This window comes from Rhea pennata, chromosome 1 (assembly GCF_028389875.1).
Source record: "Rhea pennata isolate bPtePen1 chromosome 1, bPtePen1.pri, whole genome shotgun sequence".
Classification (NCBI taxonomy): Eukaryota; Metazoa; Chordata; class Aves; order Rheiformes; family Rheidae; genus Rhea; species Rhea pennata.
Window position 1 is genome coordinate 32,394,062 of NC_084663.1, and position 20,840 is coordinate 32,414,901.

At 35.7% G+C, this 20,840-nt stretch overlaps 1 protein-coding gene across 3 annotated transcripts in view; it reads left to right on the forward strand.

Annotated features, from left to right (window-relative positions):
* The window catches only part of PPHLN1 (periphilin 1), an 80,693-nt gene that overhangs the window by 21,276 nt on the left and 38,577 nt on the right, over positions 1–20,840 (forward strand). For 2 of the 3 annotated variants that reach the window (XM_062567471.1, XM_062567480.1), the window contains exons 6-7: positions 12,630–12,886; positions 17,117–17,199. In XM_062567471.1, coding sequence (XP_062423455.1) covers positions 12,630–12,886; positions 17,117–17,199 — 340 coding nt within the window. The remainder of the gene's footprint in view (positions 1–12,629; positions 12,887–17,116; positions 17,200–20,840) is intronic. The other variant, XM_062567488.1, reaches the window with a different exon arrangement.

The window sequence follows — 20,840 nt, forward strand, 5'->3', positions numbered from 1 at the left end:
CTGTTCAGCCAGGACCCTGCAACTTCCCATAAGTGCCTGAGCTAGTGGGAGATTCCGTTAACTGTTGTGGGTAATAGAGAGATCTGGCTGTTCTATTTCATTTGGGAATAGCGTAATGGAAGCTTTATTTTTCTAATCAAAACATTTCAAAGTTTCTCATATACAGGAATTGTCAAGTTAGCAGAATTTCCCACTAACTAAAAATTCTTATTTTTTTGTCCTACTGAGCTTGTGAATATATAGCATTACATGGTAGAGCTTTCTCTTTATATGAAACTTAGAGCTGTTCTAAATCTTACTTTTAACTCCTGCTAAGAGCCATAAGTTGAGCCATAAGTGGATAAGCTTGTCTTCAGAAAAACATAATTACCAGCAGGTAACTTCAGTCCAGGATTCCATGTGTATGATGTTTCTTGTATTTTGACAATGTTCCCTTGAAGGTTTCTGCTACATTTAAATATAGTCTGAGTTATGAGTCTCTGAAGAGTTGATAAAATATACTTTGGGGTAAAGGTGGGTAGTCAGAATCTAGTTAAAGAAAGTTCTGATACTCTTAAAAATGCAATCTGAATTGTTGAATGAGGAATAGTTGCTAGTACATTGACTTTTAAGTATTTAATTGACAACAATAAAAGTAAACACTTCTTGCACCAAGTTTATTTTCTCTTCCTACTTGCAAGCCGAATTAATAACCCAAATTAATAACCTAAATTCGATACAAGTTAATCAACCTATTGATTAGGTGGATTGAGAACTGGCTGAAAGGCAGAGCTCAGAGGGTTGTCTTCAGTGGCGTGGAGTCCAGTTGGAGGCCTGTGGCTAGTGGCGTCCCCCAGGGCTCAGTACTGGGGCCCATCCTGTCCAACTTCTTCATCAATGACCTGCATGAGGGGACAGAGTGCCTCCTCAGCAAGTTTACCGATGACACCAAGCTGGGAGGAGTGGCTGACACACCTGAGGGCTGTGCTGGCATTCAGACAGACCTGGACAGGCTGGAGAGCTGGGAGGAGAGGAACCTCATGAGGTTCAACAAGGGCAAGCGCAGAGTCCTGCACCTAGGGAAAAATAACCCTAGGCACCAGGACAAGCTGGGGGCTGACCTGCTGGAGAGCAGCTCTGCAGAGAAGGACCCGAGAGTGCTGGTGGATGACAGATTGACCATGAGCCAGCAATGTGCCCTGGTGGCCAGGAAGGCCAATGGTCTCCTGGGGTGCATTGGGAAGAGTGTTGCCAGCAGGTGGAGGGAGGTGATCCTGCCCCTCTACTCAGCCCTGGGGAGGCCTCATCTCGAGTCCTGTGTCCAGTTCTGGGCTCGCCACTACAAGAGAGGCATGGAGCTACTGGAGAGAGTCCAGCGTAGGGCTACGAGGATGATCAGAGGGCTGGAGCATCTGCCCTATGAGGAACGGCTGCGAGAGCTGGGCCTGTTTAGCCTAGGGAAGAGAAGACTGAGGGGGGATCTTATCAATGTGTACAAGTACCTGAAGGGAGGGTATCAAGGGGATGGGGACAAACTCTTTTCAATTGTCCCGTGTGACAGGACAAGAGGCAATGGGCAGAAATTGAAGCACAGGCAGTTCCTCCTGACCGTGAGGGGGAATTTCTTCCCTGTGAGAGTGACGGAGCACTGGCACAGGTTGCCCAGAGAGGTTGTGGAGTCTCCTTCTCTGGAGATGTTCAAGGCCCGCCTGGATGCAACCCTGTCTAACATGCTCTAGGTGACCCTGCCTGAGCAGGTGGGTTGGACTAGATGGTCTCCAGAGGTCCCTTCCAACCCTACTGATTCTATGATTCTGTGATTCTATGATTAAGGGAAATAATTTTTTGGTTACGCATAAAACAAAATTTAATTGTGACAGTTCTCAAGTGTTATCATGAATTTTTGCCACCTGCTTTTGATCAAAAGCAACGTTATGTTTTAAGGAACCATAACTTGCTGTATGTGTAACTTTGTTTTCCACTGCAGTCCATGTAAGTTCTTACAATGGCATACAGAAGTGGTATCATCCATCACCTACATGTTTTTAAACTGTGGTCGTTGATTGAGAATTGGTTATTACAACTATCAGTAAATGTGTTATGATCTACAGATCAGAAAAAAATCCATAGTATGTGGAAATTCAGCTAAATTTTGAAATAACGTCATGGATTTGTTACTTAAAACCAAGTGACTTGTTTGGAAAATGATTTTCCTTTTTATCAGTGATGTTTACATCATGTTAAATGCCAGGAGATCCTCTGTTTGCATTGTATAAATGGGCAACTTGCCTGAAGATGAGATGATGTACCTGAGCAGTATGAGGTCTTGGCTAACAGCTCACCTCAAAGAAGAATAGAAAAAAACAGGCTCATCTCTAGTGATAGGTATTTTTTTTATAGCTATCGTAATAGTCAGGCAGTAGATGGTATGAAACTAGCAATTTAATACCCTTTGGGGAAATAATGAGACAAACTCCCATGGATAGGACTTGATTGTTCTGGAAAGATTTCCTAGGGAATATATAGAAAAACAGCTAGATGCTGAGAGACTGGGGCAAGGAAGAGGGAAGGGAATCTCTCTTGAGACCAGACATCTCCTGTTAAGTTGGGAACTTAGCTAAAGTGTTTCAACCACCAGCCAATGTTTTGGTTTAATGAACGTAGTCCTGATGCTCTCAGGCCAGGGCGCGGTGTCGCAGAGGAGTTGTACATAAATTCCCTTAAGATGATGAACGCTTCATTTGTAGGTTCCAAGGAGCTGTTTGTTATTTTTGAAACATATTAAAAATTTCAGGGAATTTAATTCCCACTGTGACAGGATTGGAATACTACGATAGTTTGGTTTAGATATTGTTTCTTTAAGTGAACATAAGTTGCCTAACTCTTTTTTTTTTTTTTTTTTTTTTTTTAACTAAGGAAATGGAAATGTTCTACATTTCAGTAGAGGAGAGAAAATAGAAACAAGTCTGAGGTTATTGACAATAAGCATTCTTTTGTTAAGGATGTTTTTGCAAAGAGCTGATTTTTTGTGTAACATTTCCACACGTAGTGACTAGCGAGTCTGTTATGATCTATGTCTGAGGCAGAGTTTATCAATAAAACAACTCAATGATTTCATGCGGTTGCTATTATTTTTAAAAAAGATGATTCTGTTTTTGCATAATACATCTTTTCTTGATGTTAACCTTGATGTTTTTTCTTGATATATATTTATGTAATCATACAAGGTTTTTGCATGTGAAACTTTCTAATACTCTTTTGTCAGTTGATAAATTCTCTTGTTTTAAATGCAAGTGAAAAATGATGCTGTGACATGCAAAAGTGTGGTGTCAACCAATTGTATGAATGTCTTTTTAATCAAAAATTTGATTCTTAACAGTTGCCTTGTGCTTACTGAATTTCTAACTTGTCTAATATATTTAAGTATTTTTGGAAATTATGTTTAAGAGCAGGTACATGCCATTTGGAAATAAAATGCAAAAGAAAGAGATTTTAATGCATTGACTTATCTTTCAGACCAATTCAGGTTTGATGAGGTTAGAAACTAAGAATGTGTTTTATGATTTTTATCCTACTGTGTGCATTTTTGGAATAATTTTGCACAAAGGTTGTTGAATAAGGTGAAGGATTACAGCAACAGAGGAGGCTGAAGTTGAGAGGATGAGCAGTGAATGATATTCAAAAACTTTCTATTCGGTTACCATTACTTATCTCTCACTAGAACATGTCTCTCTTAAATAGTTTTCATTTTAAAAGTTCATTTTTGAATCTATTTGTTACTCATGGCCAGAATACTTTGTTTTTAGTATAGCTTAGCTATGTATGCGTATTATTTTTAGGAAAAAAATGTTAATAAGTAACTGCTTTGAGTCTTTTTCTATTATTATATTGAATAATAGCAATGAATGAATGAAGGTCATGAAGTCTGATCTTCCTATAGGTTTAAACTGCTGTGGAACTGAATTTTACTATCTAAGTTGGTGCTGTTGAAGTCTTTCCTTCTGCCTGTTATTGGTAATGTTTGTCTCATGTGTTTGCACTCTTCACTGAGCTGGCACTGCATGCTGTCCCACCAAAACCAATTAAATATTTTTTCTGTCAGCTTAGCTCCCTGAGGGAAAGCATCAGTGCCAGGGTAGACAGGGAGTGGGAGTGAGGAGTTGAGGAAGGATGGGGGTAGGCAGCCATTGTAGCAGCACAATTTGAATCAGTGTGACTTGTTGTGGCACTGCATTATAAAATTAGCCATTATTGTTGAAATTACTGAAAGTGTTCAGCAGTTACAAAAGGAATTTAACACGGCTTATCTGTCTTAAAAGTGTTCAAGGAAGTGCTGTTTGCAATATACAAAAAATGGCCTTATAAAAGGAAGGAGATATTCAGGTATGTTGTTATGATTGTAGAAGAGGAGGGAAAAAAGAAGGAAAAAAAAAGGCATGTTGAGCTGAGTGTAAGAGGGAAACGTCTGTCTTAACTCAAGGTTTGTGTCTTACCTGATTTTGAACCAACTTGGTAGATACTAGAAAAGAAGGAATGAAATCAAATAAAGGAAAAAGAAATTGCATACCGAAAATTTTTCTTTGTGTGTATGTAATGATTTCTATCTTGAGAAATTCAAAAGCAAAGGTAGCGTGGTAATTTCTATTAGAGAATTTTAATTTCTAATGCAGAAGACCAAATGACTATTGCAGACTTTAGAGGTAAGCAAATCAAACCTGACTGGCTAATTGCTGCAAACTTTGCTTTCGTTTATGTACAAAAATATAGAAGTTAATGAGGCATAGCTCTGTTTTGCAGAGAAAAATGGAACATTGTTCTGATTTATACATCTCATTAAGAAATTTGGAAAGAGAAAAAAACTATAATGGTAAGTGTACTACTATACGTCCATAATACTGACATAAGGTATTACTGCTTACAAACTCGGTCCACAGCATGCTCTTTCCTTTTATAGCTTTTTATTGATAGTATTAGAAGGTTAACCACAAAGGTTGATCATATTAGTATATTCTAATATAGTACATTATTTGTTGCTAACTATCAATGAACTAATGTCATTCTGCAGCATACCGAAAAAAAGCCTTAAGAAATCCTTTAATATATATTTCATAGTTTCTGCATTGCGGTGTTGAAGAATTTTAAACATAATGTTTGGTAAAAAGAACAATAGCTTGCTGAACATAAAATTCACTTATGCCCCTAGAAAACAGTACAAAAGTCTTCTTTCTTTCAGGTGCTTAGTGTGTATATATTACTTTAAAAAAAAAAAAAAAAAAGTTTGCTTTAATTGAATTACTTGTGGCAAGCACTAACTGTCAAGTTAATGGTCTCTTGGCATTTCTATTGTATGCTATTCTTTTCAGAAGCAATATGAAGTTCAAATGTTTTAAAAAACCAAACTTGTTTTAAATGAAATCTGGCAATATAAAGTTGCATGACTCTTAACCACACTTATTTTCTCTGCAGTCTCATGTTATTTTCCACACTGATTTAATGGCTTTTTAAAAAAACAATAAGACTATTAAAAATTTCAATAGAGCTGTTTACTTGTGTTTTATAGCATGTTACTGTCCACGAAAGATTGTTTTCAATACCTTTATGCTTACTTCATAGAGTACTTGTGAATTTTTTTCGTCCTCCATCCAGTCAGCCCTAAGCTTTACTGTACTATGGGGAAACTTTTTAAAGTTCTTACCATTTCTGGGGTGAAATTACAATGTAAGTTCCTATTTAGAAAGGGCTATCATTTGCCAATTAACCTAGTAGGCTATATGCAATCATTTAAGGCTGATATTTTAGTTGGGTTCCCATTAGAACCTTTTATAGAAGTGATGATGATAATCTGTTTCTCAGTCTGTTAAGGTATTGGGAAAAATCTAGAATATGTGAAGATCCCATAACTTGCCTCTTGGCTTTCTTCCAATTTTAAGCTTATAAATTGAGATACAGGATTTGAATGGTTTCTCTTTTGAATGAAGTCTGTTTAGGAATTGATTCAACGACTCCTGTACTGAGCAGTTTATTCCTCAAGCTCGATATCTGAACAGCATGACAGTTCTGTGATGATACAGTACTCAAAAATCAAGAGTATGAAATCTGGTCCAATGATAATATTTTTTAGCGAATACTTTATTAATGGGAAAAAAGTCCTAGAATTCCAGAAATTCTGAATTGTTAGAATTAACTTTAGGAGTTAAATTCTGTGCTGTTGAAATTGCTGTAACTCTTAATAGAAATTAAAACTTGGCCCATCACTTTAAGCACGTACATGTTTGGGACTTTAGACCTATGATTTCTTTTCCATTTTAGAGAAATTATAGGGACTTATTAAGCCCTCTTTTCAAAAAGAAGAGATGCCAAGTCCACATACATTTGAATGCAGTTATTTTTTCTAATTTGCTCTTAATTTGTCTATTTAACATTATATTTTTGTCTCTATTCAACATACAGTTGTACAAAGCTGTTTGTTCTTAATTCTTTGGAAATCAAATATGTATTTATTTGGATTCTATTTTTTTTGTTTATTTGTTTTTCCGTACTCTATGCTTGACAGTATTTTGTCAGATACTGAAGTGTTTTAAGTATAGATACACTTTTACTGGCAGGGCTCGTTTTCCAGCAAGCTTACCAAAGTACATCACTGATGGAAGTAGAAAAGAGGGTACTCTAAACTCAAGACAAAGAGGGGAGTAATCTGCTTTATGGTTACATTCGAAGTCTATAGTTTAGCTATTCCATTAGAGGATGTAACATGCAGTCCTCTCTAATGGTACTGCAATACTCAAGTCATCGTGGTTTTTCTTTCCCTATCTGTCACGACATCTGGGGGGTGGAGGGGGCAACTAGTGATTTTAATGGCTTTTATATCAGTAAGATGGAAAAGTGCCATCAGCTTAGAATTTTAGTGCTAGCATACGATGACTTCTGCAGTACCACATGCAGCAATGAATATGGTGGAGCATTTATGTACTTTCAACTTTTTGATGTATATTTCTTATTTTCAGCAATACTTCTCTTATGAGATTTATCACTGTCTTGTAATAGTTGTTTCCTTCTGCCTTCCTGTGAAAAGCTGTTAATAAGATGACTTTGGGTAGACCTAATTATGTTAATTTTATTTAAAGTAAATGCAAATGTCACTTGCAAATGCTGCCATTATTTGCTCCACCATAAAACATTGAAAACCAGTTTTCATGAAAAGTCTGTCATCATTTTTAATGTGTTTTGAGTTCAAATGAAGGTCAGTGGAACCAGGAATATTTATTATCTACGTTATTGTGATTCATTGTATTGTTTTAGCATAATATAATTCTACATAAATATCTTTTGGAGGAAAAACAAAGGATTATAATAAGTGAACTCTAAAGCAGAATTAAAGTAAATTGTTCGTTTCATGCACAGTTATGTACTGTATACTTTGAAAAGAAAGAAAATGAGCTCTAAGAGAGAGACTGCTACCGTCTGGAATTTTCTACCACCTAAATTTATTTTGAAGAAGTTGGAAGTAGAGGTGTTCTTGACTCTTCATGTTTGCTTTTTGGATGTTTAGCATATCAAATATAAGGTCTGGAATGCAATGTATTTTATTAAATCTTTGCATTTCATCTGAATCATGTTAGCTCCTGCAGTGTCCTCTAGAGGAAGGTAAGAAAGGTTTTCTGTGTCCACCTTGTCCTCCTCTCCACCGTGCCTCCCAATACTGTACTTCAAGAGAAAATGCATAAAGTTGAGAAGTGTGATTCAAGTTCAAGTCTCACCTCTTTCAAGTCATCTGTTTTTTGTTTTTGTTTTTTATTTTTGTTTTTGCATTTTGTTTATCTTGGGGGATATGTATCATTTCCTCAATTTATTTTATAAAATTGCTTGGGCAAGACCCAAGCCTATAAATAGAGCATCTAAACCTTGTGACAATAACCATAATCTCTCAGATGGAATGGGCTACATACATATTTTATGTTGGCTTTTTATCTAGTTAATAGACTGTGCTCATCTGTGAGGTATTAAAGGAAACTAAATTTTCTGCTCCCCAGGACTGTGCAGCTGAGTTGTCAATCTCTGTTCAGCGCATGAGAAATGTCCTCTGTGGGTGGAGAGGATGTGTAGCTTAACTAATCTACATATAGTAGATTAGTTAATACTTTAATTCTAAAGATAGATGCCTGTTGGGGTCTAAAAGTCCAGCTTTTTTATTTGAAGGAGTAGTAAGTGTCAGTTTATTGGCAGACTAATGATCCTGTAGAAGCTCAGAGGGCCACTGCAGCTTGAATTCAAAGACAGCCAGCTAAGATTCCTCTTCACAGGCTGAATTGGTTCCATATGTATTGTGATCCCTTTTTCCTATTGATTATTGATCTTCCATGATGAATTTTCTTTTATGATTATGTGTTGACTTTTTCCCTTGTGGCATGTGACTTGCTTTCAAGTGCATCTCTCTTCTAGAAATTTCATATCTAGCTAGTGATTGAAGTTTGGTGCTATGTTCAGTTAAACTGATTCTGACACACCACTATCTGCATTGCATAGTTTAGTCTGTACCACTCACTCTAGTAAACTAGAAGGCTTCATGCAGTCCTAGGTTTCTTGCCACCCTGCTGCTGAGCGGTTTGCTGAGCTGAAAATGGTCAGGAGGGTGAGAGCAGAGGTCCCTAGTGTGTGGCATTGATAGCTTGGGACAGAGAGTGTCCCTGAACCCTTGGCAGCTGTGGAGCTGCCCCATGTTGTGCTCCCTTGGTCTCCTGGGACACAGAAAACCCTTCCTTTGCCCATTCTGTATTCCTGTTTTTCCACCCAAAAAGCATGGAACTGGCAGTTAACTGCAATCACTGTCAGACCTATGCTTTTCCCTCAGCTGCTCTTCGTGGATTGTATATAAAGCTGCAACTGTTTACTTTTAAAATTTCAGGAGCAGTGTTCATCCAAGGTCATCAGCTTTAGTGAGAGTTCTGTGGTGAAGTTTCTTGGAGGTTAAAAATGCTAATATTGTTAGTTTTCCCTGCAATATTTCAACAAACTTGTACTTTTGGGACTTAAGAAATGTGAAGACTTAAGTATAACTGTAGGAGGGATCCTGTTTAAAAGAGATCAATCCTCTATTCATTATTAAAGGCAACAGCCCTATTTTAAAGTTGCAGTTGAGCAAAAGCTTTGAATCTCTACTTAAATAGCCCCTGCTCAATAAACCTTTTGAGTATGTGTTGGAATCTTAAGCATGTGCGTAACTGCTTTGCTGAATTGGGGCCTTCATTACCAGATTGCAGGTGTATGCGAGCTTTGGTACAAAACAATGCTCATTTTGTTCTGTTCGGTGTGGTTTGTTGCGTTAGTGTAAACATCAGAAATGCTGCAGTGTTGCTAACTCGTCAAGCTGATTAATACAGCAAATAACTTGGGTGTTTAGTATGAGATAGGGTCTAGTTAAGAATTAACACAGAGTGGTGAATGACAAAAAGTGAACATGAGATTTTAACTTTTTGTGCATTTCTGTTACGTTCCTGTAGAATGGGGCTTTTTTTGTTTGTTTGTTTGTTTTCCTGTCTAAGAGTGTGTTTCAATGATATTTGGTAAATGCTTGTGTGGATATTAGAGCATTTATTATAGGTACGCAATAGCCGAGGCTCTGTAAACACTTCCATAATAAACTTCTCTGTATACTGAGGCTTAATAACGTACCATAAAAATGCGCTTTGGGCAGAAAAGTGGTGTACCAGTCTGCCAGAAAGCCTGTGCTTTATTTAAAAAGGAAAAAAAAAAAAAAGAAAATCAAAAGCTCTCTGTATGTTCCAGGAACATTCAAATGCACCAAATGACATTTTAAATCTTAGAATTTTCACAAGACAACTTTTTATTATTTTGCTTAGTTGCACATTAAAAAAAAATCAGTTGCCTTACACTGATCATTACCCATTAACCTTTTGAACTTACATTGTGTGTACCCTACTACACAAAACACTGAATTATATGTTTAAAATTAATCTTAATTCATTTTTGTCCTGGACTGCGTCTCTGAAAGCTGAGATGATTTGTCAAATTCTGTACGTGTTTGAAGTCAATAGAAATGATGATATAGTTGATCAAAAATGATATTTAGTATGAAATCAAAGGGAGAGAGTTACAAGAGAAAATCATGTGTACCTATATCATTCCTGATAGATATTTGGCCTGTTCTTAAAATAAATGTATTCTTCTTACTTATTTACTAATGGAGACCATCTCTAAGCAAACTGGTTGAAAGCTGAACTAGTCTTTTCAGTATTCCTAATGTCAGAACTAAATCTGCCTTTTTGCAATTTTAAGTCTTTTGCTACTTGAACTGTTTATACATTTACTGTAGATAAGGCATTACTTTCCTATTTTATATAGCTGTAAAATTTTATACATTAGATTTTGTGTGTTTGAGAGCTCATCTGAACTTCTTCAGATTTCTTTTTCCTAGACTTAAACAGACCAAGGGGTTTCATTGCTTTTTCATTAAATATGTTTTCTCAATCTCTGATCATTCTGTTTACTTGCTCTGGGAAAGTCTCCAGTTATTTCACCTATTTTCTGAAGAGTAGTATTCACAGCTGGGCATGTTGCTCTGTGGCCTTGACAGAAAGCAGCATTAAGCTTGGGTGCATCTGAGGATGTTCTTTGCACACAGCTGTACAATGGCACTGTATATTTAACTGTTCTTTAACTGTTCCTTCTGGTGACTCAGTTGAAATGAAAAAAGGGTCCCAATAAACAGAAGAAAACAAGGTGTCTAGAAAGGAAATGGATATGTGTGTGTGTATATATATATATATATATATATATATATATATATATATATATATAAAAGTATATTTGTTAGATATAAATCTGTTGTAATGTACATTGTCTTGTGTCAGTTTTGGTATGTGGACCTATAAAACATGCTTTTCTAGGAGGTAAGATACCTAGAAAAGACCTGTGGCCTGTTAACAGTGAAATAATCATTTTCCTGTAAAACTGTGCTGTTTTCCTGAAAAACAGAGTTGCTGAGAGCTACTGAGCTGTTGTTACTTTAGTTTCGTATTAAAATTTGCTAAACAAAGATGCATTTTATTTACCTGATATCTTACTTCCTCAGACTTGGGAAAAATGCAATTACTTTGAGAAATAGGTTGAAGGATTATCTGTATTCTCACTAGCTCATGTGAGAGCATCTTCTCTTTTCCTACCCTGAGATAATTTTGCGGAAAAAGCTAAAGGTTGCCTGTGGGATTTTCTTGCGCTGAAGAACCACTCATGCAGATATGCTGTCTGTGCAAAAAGTAAGCCAACACTGTGTAAATCACATTAGTGCAAGTGCTTGTAATAAGGGTTTGCGTTAGCGCAGCACTACCTGTGCAGTTGGAGTAGTCCCGAGCACCTCGGCACGCTGAAGCCCTTCGTTAGCCACCACGAATACGGGCCAGTAACATGCTGTAGGAATTGTACGCTAGAGGGCTTTTTTCCCTCTTTCTACCAACAGAAAACTGGCTCTAGCTACACTGGGCTAGATGGGACCACCAGATCTTTGTGGGACATTTGCTCATTTAAAATAGTGACCTGTAATAAAAATAGGAGAAAAACAATGAGAGAACATACGTTTTGACATACTATAAATGCTAGGAAATCTTTTTACTTAGCAATTCTGTGACTGTCAAGGGAGCTGAGAAGCACTTGCTACTCTTCACTGTGTATCTTCTGACCAATACCAATGTCACTGGTCTAGATTCAGTTCATGTTCATGTGGATGTTTGTAAATTTTGAGATTCTATAGGAAAAGTACAATTTGATTCTGTTTTTTGACCTTTGCTTGCACACACATGCACACACATGTGCTTATGTGGTCAGGCAACCTGGACATTTTGGGTTTGGTCTGAAATAATAATGTAAAAATCTATTAGAAAGTTTTGGTGTTTACTAGATTTATGCTTTCTGATTTTATATAATGTTGAGCATGTGTGTGTGGCACTTTATAGAAAAGTTTAAAGTATCATGTAAATTGCTTAGGAAGAATTTTAGTAGGTATAAATCATCATATTTTTCATTTGAGGTTTGGCCCTGGATGAAGATTGCCATTTTCTAGTTTTCTGTTGTCTTTTTTTGATGTAAAATGATACCTGAATGATATTTCCCAGTGTAAGGTTTGTGAAGTCAAATGAGGGAGATAGTCCCGTGAAAATAAGGGTAAAAAAAAAAGATGGAATGGAAGAAAAAGTGGAATAATGTGAGTAATATTTGCATATGCATTTTACCTATCATAATATTAAGACTTTGTTTCAGATGAGGCAGACTATAGAGTGAATTTGAAGAAATAAAATGTGAAAGTCTAATTTCTTGAATATTTTTCTCTTTTTTATTGTTTTAGCTAAGTAGTAGGAGGGAAGTAGCTTCTAGCTATGAAGTATTTGAATGAAATCTGAGGAAATAATTAAAACTATTACAGATTCATTTGTTTCTATTTTCTAACTTGCTTTCCATTCATTGTGTAGTACTTTAACGATGTTGACAATTTTCAGACAATTTTCTGACTTGTTTTGCAGATGACAGTTAATCTATTCGTATTTACCAGAGAGAAGTTGTTGTAATTTTGTTATCTTGTGCTGTTCTGCAAAATAAGTAAGGATAACTAAGTAACTTTTATTTTTCTGTTGTTTTCAAAGGGACATCAGAGATGGCTTCAGAAGAAAAAGCTTCTATCCTTCCCACTACATGAGGGAGCGATCCCCTCATAAGAGGGACTCTCCTTTCTTCAGGGACTCGCCTGTGAGCCGAAGGGATTCTCCGCACAGCAGATCCGGCTCTAGTGTCAGCAGTAGGAGCTACTCTCCTGAAAGAAGCAAAGTCTATCCTTTCCACCAGTCCCAGCATAGCAGAAGTATGTCATCTTTACATAAAAGAAATATTTCTTCTCAGCAAGGTAATGCTGGATTAATGATGAAAAGTGGTTAGTGAGGTGAAACTGATTGCCATTGTATAAGACTTTTCTCTTTACATATTCTCTTACACGATGAGGGCACTAGATATTTCATTCCAGTTTTCTTGTCTGCTCTTTAGTTGTTTCATTGAACCGTCTGTTCCCTTATGTATACTTGTAGAGATTTCATGTGGGAGACTGCAGGTATTATTTCAATAGCATCTGTACAATGGCTGCACTACTGTTAGCTGCACAGCTTCTCCAATATAGGACGTTATCTTCTTTTTCAGATTGTCTCAAATCTTGCTTTCTTCAAAGCAATATATAATGTATCTCAGTCAAGATTGTATTGTGTATGTTCTGTTTTTTAAAGCTTAGCTATTAGTCTTTTCCAAAAAGCTAATGAATCATCTTTTATTTTAATATTAATAATAAATAACATTTCGGTTTTTTTGTGTTTAGATAACTTGCAAAAATAAGCAAAATTGATTATGTTTTAAATACACTATAATCTTACTTACTGCTTTTTGTGAAGCTTTTGTGGATTAGTCAGATCAGATTTCTCTTACTTTCTGCAAATACTTTCTGATGATTTATAAAAACCTACCATTTATTTTGACAGTATTTTCTGTCTTCTCAAATTTCTTATTTCAATATTTTGTTCATTGATGTGTATCTTGTTTGTTTTTATGGCAGCACACTGGACCATGATGTAGCATTTTTTATCAAAAAAGATCTTGTGCTGTTTGGTTAGCATTACTTAAATATTGAAAAATTATTTCACTCCTTGGTGAAAGGCAAATTACCTTTCTAGCTGACAGCAGAAATTCTTTAATGTTTTGCAGCAATTCTTGTGTAAATACAAATTCACATAAATGTGAAAGAGGAAGTTAAGAGATGTTTGACTAAAGTTACAGGAAGGTTATAGATATGCAGATCATAATTAGTAAGATCAGGAAAAAAGGGTGAGATAAACTATATAAAACTGTGGAATGGTTCAGGAATTTCATGCAATTTTGAGCAAATTTCTACCACATGTTTGTAGTATAATAGCAGAATTACTGAAGCACTAAACTCTAATAGGAAAACATGTTGTTAAGGTTATGGGGAAAATGCAAGAAAATACTCCATGTATTTTAAGAGAGCTTTTGCTTTCTCTACAGGAAATAAGTTCATTTTTTGCAGGAATGAAGTTAAATAATGTAGAATGTTTTATTTCAACCTGTAATCTGTGATTCCCACAGGGATAATGGACAGCTTCTACAGCCTCTGTAAAAAAAAAGACCAAGAAATGTATGTGCTACATGTCTGTCTGTATGGAATTTTTGAAACAGTCCATAGACCTGTTAGAGCCTATCAGGAGTCTAAAAATAGAGGAATGTTCAAAACCACTGATGTAGTGTTCCCTTTTTTTGAAAAACAAAGTAGTGAAGTGGAGTCAGATATGTTCAGAAAGGAGAAACAATGCTAGCCAAGAAACATAGTTACATTTGGGTTACAGTGTTTGAGATTTTCTTCTTTTTTTCACTGCATGGTCAAACATCTCTGTCCCTATCATCTTTAATTTGGTTTTAAGAGACTAGTTGTCTTGCAGACTGGCCTATTTCTTTATAACAACTTCTTTCTTGGAAAAAAATATTTCTAAATTGCTCCAGTAGATAACTGAACTAAAATGGCCTATTTACAAGATACACATGGCTTAAATTAAACTTTTAGAATAATTTTTGAGTATGATTTGTCTTAGGTAAGCTCACATGCCGTGTATTTAAAAGGAACTTAAAATGGGACATATGACATATGTCTCATTTTAATATGTTTTACTCTGCATTTACATGTTTAAATGTATTATTATATTGTTTCATGCTAAACTTATTAGTACTGTGTCCATTTAAATATTGTAATACTGTTTAAAATTACAATCTCTGAAATGTTTTGTTGCGGTGTGCATCCTTTTAAGAAAACAAAGCTGATTTCTGTGCAGTACTAGACACTGATGTTGAAACAGTTTGGTGGCCTGATGACCTTCCCTGAAGGATGAATATCTCATGCTCTCCAGACCTTCATAGGTTAGGACAAATACAGGACTATGCACAACTGCAGGATGTGAAGAAACAAAACTGGGTAAAGATAGGAGATTGGACTGATGGGACAGAAAAGGCTTGTGAGAGAGGATAGACTTTCAGCTATGGAGAGAAGTAAAATAATATTTCTTGCTCAGGCTACTCCATAAAGGAATCTGTAGAATGGTATGCCCAGGAGAATATAAGAAGGTAAGTAAGGTTGCTTAAAAAGCAACCTTAGGGTTTGTGGTGGATTCAGAAATAGCCATATACGCATTCAAAATAAATAGCCTCCTAATAATGGCTCAAAATTAAATGAGAGGTTGCCTCTCTCCTTAATTTTGGTTAATTTACTGCCACCTCTTTCATCTAGTTTCATCTATTCAGATAGAACTATGTAGTATACTCAACTGAGATAATGTATGAAGAGTCCAGTGTGAGGAAGGAGGCATATAGAAGGCAGAGGTTGAGTAGTTTGGTGCATTTAAAAGGAGGTAGGTCATCTACAGTGTTGAAAAGCAGGTATCACAAAAGTATGACTCCTGTTAGTGTCTTAGTGATGATAGCAAGCTACTCAGTGTTTCTGGGAGTGTGTGGCAAGTTGGTTGTGATTATTTCCATCTTTTTTATGTTGGTATTGGATATGTTGTGTTTGCAGGAACTTCAAAATTTTTGTAGCCTTTTCTGTTCATTTTCCTGTTTCATTTGGTTATTGAAAGCTTTTGTGGTTAAAGACAACTCATAGTTCATCTTCAGTTTCGTGGCCACTAGAAATTCTTAAATGTGACTGCTTGTTATGTTTTTGAATAAGTTTTCTAATTAATGTCTTCATCAAATCAAGGGTTATAGCGCAATATGGAAAGCTTACTTTTGTCTACTGCATTTTAAAGTCCAGTCATATGCTGTCTTGCCAAATGTGGTCAGTGTAAAAGTAAAAATACATTTGCCTGTCATTTCAGTAGCATTGTTGAAAATAGCTGTGAAGATTTTTCAGGGAATAATAGACCTCTGACAGCAGAGCAGTAACTCGCTTGCCTCCAGCAATATGCAGAGATGAGCAGTTGTTTGGTTTTTGCTGTATATTAACAGTCTGCTGTATACACATGATACCATGAAATTGTGGTGAAAGAGTAGAAGGCCAGCTTTTCAAATACCTATGAAACATGATGTACATTTAGCATAGACTTACTTTCATAGGTAATCTTATTTAAAAATACACAATATAAAATGCAGTCTTAATTTACAGCACAAAGTTTGTATAGAAGATAGCTCAGTTTTTAGGAATGAAATGTCATATTTTCTGTTTATTACTTGAACTCATTAAATCCATATTTGTTTATAGTTCTGTTATGAAAATTTGGATATAGAGTAAGTATTTGATAGATACGTTTTTAATTTATATCTTTAATTGAAACAATATAACTGTAATTGAAACCACAGTAATTTTTATCAGTAGTTTTCAATTTATAAACAGTCAAAAATTACCCAGTAAATGTGAATTGTGTAGTGAATTTAATCCTACTGACAACAGATCTGCTTTTCCTATTTACCTTTTGTGGATCCCTTATGTGTCATCTGTGGACCACAGTCTGAAAACTAGTAGTCTGTGCTGCAATCAGTTCTGCACTATGGGCTACCCATAACTGATATGGGAGAAGCCTGTGCACTAATTGTGATGAGTACAGTACATTTGAGTTGTCATTTTGCTGATTTGATTTTTTTTTTTTTTTTTTTTTAAGACTGATAACACAAAGACAGTCTAGCCTATCGTTGATGCTGTATAGGACTGTATCCCATTGTAGGTCTTCTATAATAAAAAGATTCATTTCACCATTAACAAGTTAATTCCAGGAATATTAAAAAGCAAAACTATGTCATCTTGCCAGACAATATTGACATGTCCTTTCAGTTGAATGCTGGAAAAAAAGGAAAATGGGTTTTTCTAAATATGCCAACCTTATATTTTATATTGTTTCTATCTTTGAAAAGAAAAGTAAATGTTATAACCTTGATGTTTGTCACCAGGTGTTTTGGGGGGTGAGGAGAGTAGTATAGATTTCCTTTCTGAATTAAGCAAATGTCACTACAGTTTTTCCAAGCCAATAAATATATTTGCAACATAAATCTTTAATTTTGCAACTGTGTTCCCCCCCCCCTTTTTTTTCAATTTTAGGTAAAGAGAGGACTTCAGTTCAATCATTGAAAACATCAAGAGACACATCACCATCAGGTTCCACAGCAGTACCCTCGTCAAAGGTGAATTTTCTTTTTGAGTGCTTCTCTCGCTATGGTTGCGGATTGCTCCCCCCCCCCCCCCCCCCCCCCCCCCCCCCGCCCCGGACACACGCGCGCACACACAGATTGGCACACACAGAGACGGAGAGATGCTGTCTGCAGCCGTTAAGGAAATGGGTATCTTGAAGTGTTCTTCAGTCCAACAGAAGATGGGTTTCTACTAACTCCTTATGTGGTGGGAAGATGCTGATAATGCTGTGTATCTAAAGATGACACAGACAAGTCTTTTACTCCATAGCACTTTCTCGTACTTTTAAGAGAAAGGGTATTTTGAATGTATTTTGAATTGGCATTTCCCAAAGTCTGGAGTATGCTAGAAAAGAAAGGGCAAAGAAAAAATGTGGAAACAGGTTTTAGGAGAAAGTAATCAATAGGACAGTGTGGTAAAGTGTCTGACTGACTGAGAGGGTGATGTGAATAGTAGAGTTGGCTTAAAAGCAGGGCTCCTCGCAAGAATGGTACATTTACTTGGGAGCAGAGCCGCATTGCAGAACAGTTTAGTAAATGCTGTTTTATATTCTGAATGGTCCTATTTAATTTCCCATCAAAAAATCTTGCGGGCTAAGCACCAACTACATAATTATGCAAATTCATTGAACAGACAGCCTAATAAACACTAATGAACAATCAGCATTCAGTATTGTTCTAGCAGTCCTGTGGCAATGAAAAGGTTTTCACTTCATAGACTGCTTGCCTTAAAATTATATTTGAGGTTAAAATGAACATTTCTCTGGGAGTATTTTCCCTGAATTTTTGAGAAATGCTTTAATGAGAAATAAAGAAACAATGCAATGTATTGTTCTAAGTGATTAAGTTCCTATAAAAAGTAGCATTCTCCCGAAGTAGCATGATGTGCTAGCTTAGTTTTTGAGGTCCTTTGAAAGAAAAAAAGTGGAATGCTTAAAGGAAAAGTCATACAAGGAAGAAAGGTACTGTTTTTGTGAAAAGGTGAGACTGAAGGAAATAATTGGCAGGGAAAAAAAACAGGCTTTGGTTGTGCTACGTCTTTCTAAGTACTTATCCCTTATGCAGCTGTTTTAGAACTGCTGTGCTAGCAATTAGCTAATTGCTGATGTCTTTAAGGGGGAGGTAAGCACTATGCTTTTAGCGATGTAGATAGGCAGAGTGAAATAAAAGATGTTATATGGCACAAGTTGCACTAATTCGGATTATAAAATAAATTTTATAATAAGTCACCTGTTTTGCTTACAAACTTAGCCTATTGCAGCTTAACACCAAATCCTTGCTTAATACAAATTTGTGAGAATAGGGAGACATTGCAAAATTTCTTGTATGGTATTAATATGCAGCGAGAGCTTGAATTGTCAAGTATTGTTTAAACGTTTTGCTTTCCTCTCCAACTGAGTCTCATTTATGCTGTATTGTTTTGTTGCCAGAGGCTTGCCTATATCCACTGACAGAGTTGATGTAAGCTACACAAAAATGAAACTTGCAGTTTGATTAAAATCGTTTCCCCAGACAGTACAAATCTTTGTCCAGCATCCTGCAGAAATGAAGTATGCATGTACTTCAGTGATGTTTTATCACTTGTTTCTGTAAGTCCTGAAATCTACCGGTAATACGTTGTACCATCTATGTGGGGCCTCTTGGAGAGATGACTGGATTACACTAACCAGTTATGTTATGTAAGTGTTTCACTGACCTAGAAATATCAACAGCAAAAGTTTTGGTGAAACTTGATAAACATCTCTAGGGCCAGGGTTTTACAATTTAATTAAGCTTGATAAATGAGTTAGATGCTTTATTTTATAGCTTAAATGTGATAGTTTTCACCACTCTAAGTTACCTTTGAAATAATTATAAGGGTTTGTGTTTCTGCAGCAATATCTCTTTTCAGTGTAGTAACTGTAGGCAAATCTGAAAGATATTTTATCTATGCCTTTTAATTATTATTTTTTTTACATATTTGTGCATGTGAATTAATACATGTTGGTGTTATCTGATCTTAAGCATCTGTTTAGTTAACTGCTGCATGAAATCTTTTGTGTTTTTCTTTAATAGCTGTCTGGACTACAAGCCTTGGAGGCTGTATCCAACATAATTAAAGCAAAAGGTAGATGTATGAGACAGGGAAACCTTCCCAGCAAAGATATCAGTAAGCTGACAGGTTTTTGCTGTTATTATATTATACATAAGAAAGGAGAGGGAGGGGAGAAAAAAACAAACAACAAGACTTCTATTTTGTACAAGTTTTTTTTTTCTTTTGCTTTTATCTTTTTTCTTTTTTAAAAAAAATTATGCTAGGAGGTGATTCTCTTGGTGCTTTATAGCCTCAGTGGTTGAAGAGGTATGCAGATATTTTTCTCTGAGAAACATTTTCATGTTCCTTTAATTTTTTTCCTGTCCTATAGTTTATCTGTGGAAATACCATTATTTTGTTACATAAAGTGCACTCAAGATTTTTTAAAAATATATAGGCCTATAGATCTAACTTTAGTGAGATTAAATTAATCAAATTCTCTTTGCTATATTCTAGTTCATATTTGAGTGGTTAGTTTCCACAAGCCATAGCTTGTGGAAATATTTTAAGTCATGTGAGATTTTATTTATCTTCATCTCATGTAAAGCTGACTATCAGTTACAAAGATATTGGTCTTTTATTTTTGTTAGTGTTGGCCAGAGGTACATTTGAGGAAAGGGAGGAGTATATAATGGAACCATAATACAAGATTTTTGGCAGCTATAAAAAAAGTCAGACTGAAGGTAGAAGTCAGTCATCCTTTGGGGAAAAAGAACATTGGGGAAAAACTTGGCAACTGATGGTTGGTAGAGAGTGTAAGAATAATTATGTAGCTGGGAAAGGTGAGCCAGACTACATTATGAATTATTTCACCCTTTCTCTTAGCAACTGTATTAGTACCCCATCTAATATGAAACTTCTCCTAGCCTCATGACTTTTTTAGTTCTGTAATTTATAATTAAAGAAAAGAGGTATCCTACCTGAGGTAAATGCATCTTTATGATACTGAATCCCAGATGGTTCTATCCCAGCTGGTCTAGAAGTGAATTCTATCTTTATGCTGTATCACAGCACAAAGATGTATGCATTATATTTTACTTGAGGGAACCACAAAAGGTCTGAAGATGAAGCAGTCTTACTACAGGTCACAGTATTTGCTTCCTTTGCCTCTTTATCTAATTTCAAATTAATTGATGATAACTGGTCCATGATTTTCAGCTCTGTATTTGTTGAATAAAGATAAAACAGCTGTTGGGTGAGGATTGTGACAATCTTTCAAGTAGGAGGATTCTTTTTTATCTTTTTTGGATATCCATCTTAATGCTGCAGTTTTTAATATTTACAGTTGTATAGATTCTGGAATGGATGCTTTTATATATACAGTTTTACAAATAAAGCATCCATATCATCAAAATGAGATTTGTAAAGTTAGCTGTTCCTAAATTGTTTTTGGTACGTCTATTTGTTGCTTTGTTAGTAGAAGCTAGGTCATATTCTTAGTGATACCGATTTTTAAATACTATTTATATGACTGTTTCCATCTGTATGACCATTAAAAGGCCATAAAGCCAGGACTGATTCTACTATAAATGATCAACGCTTATCCCAAGTAAAAAATCGT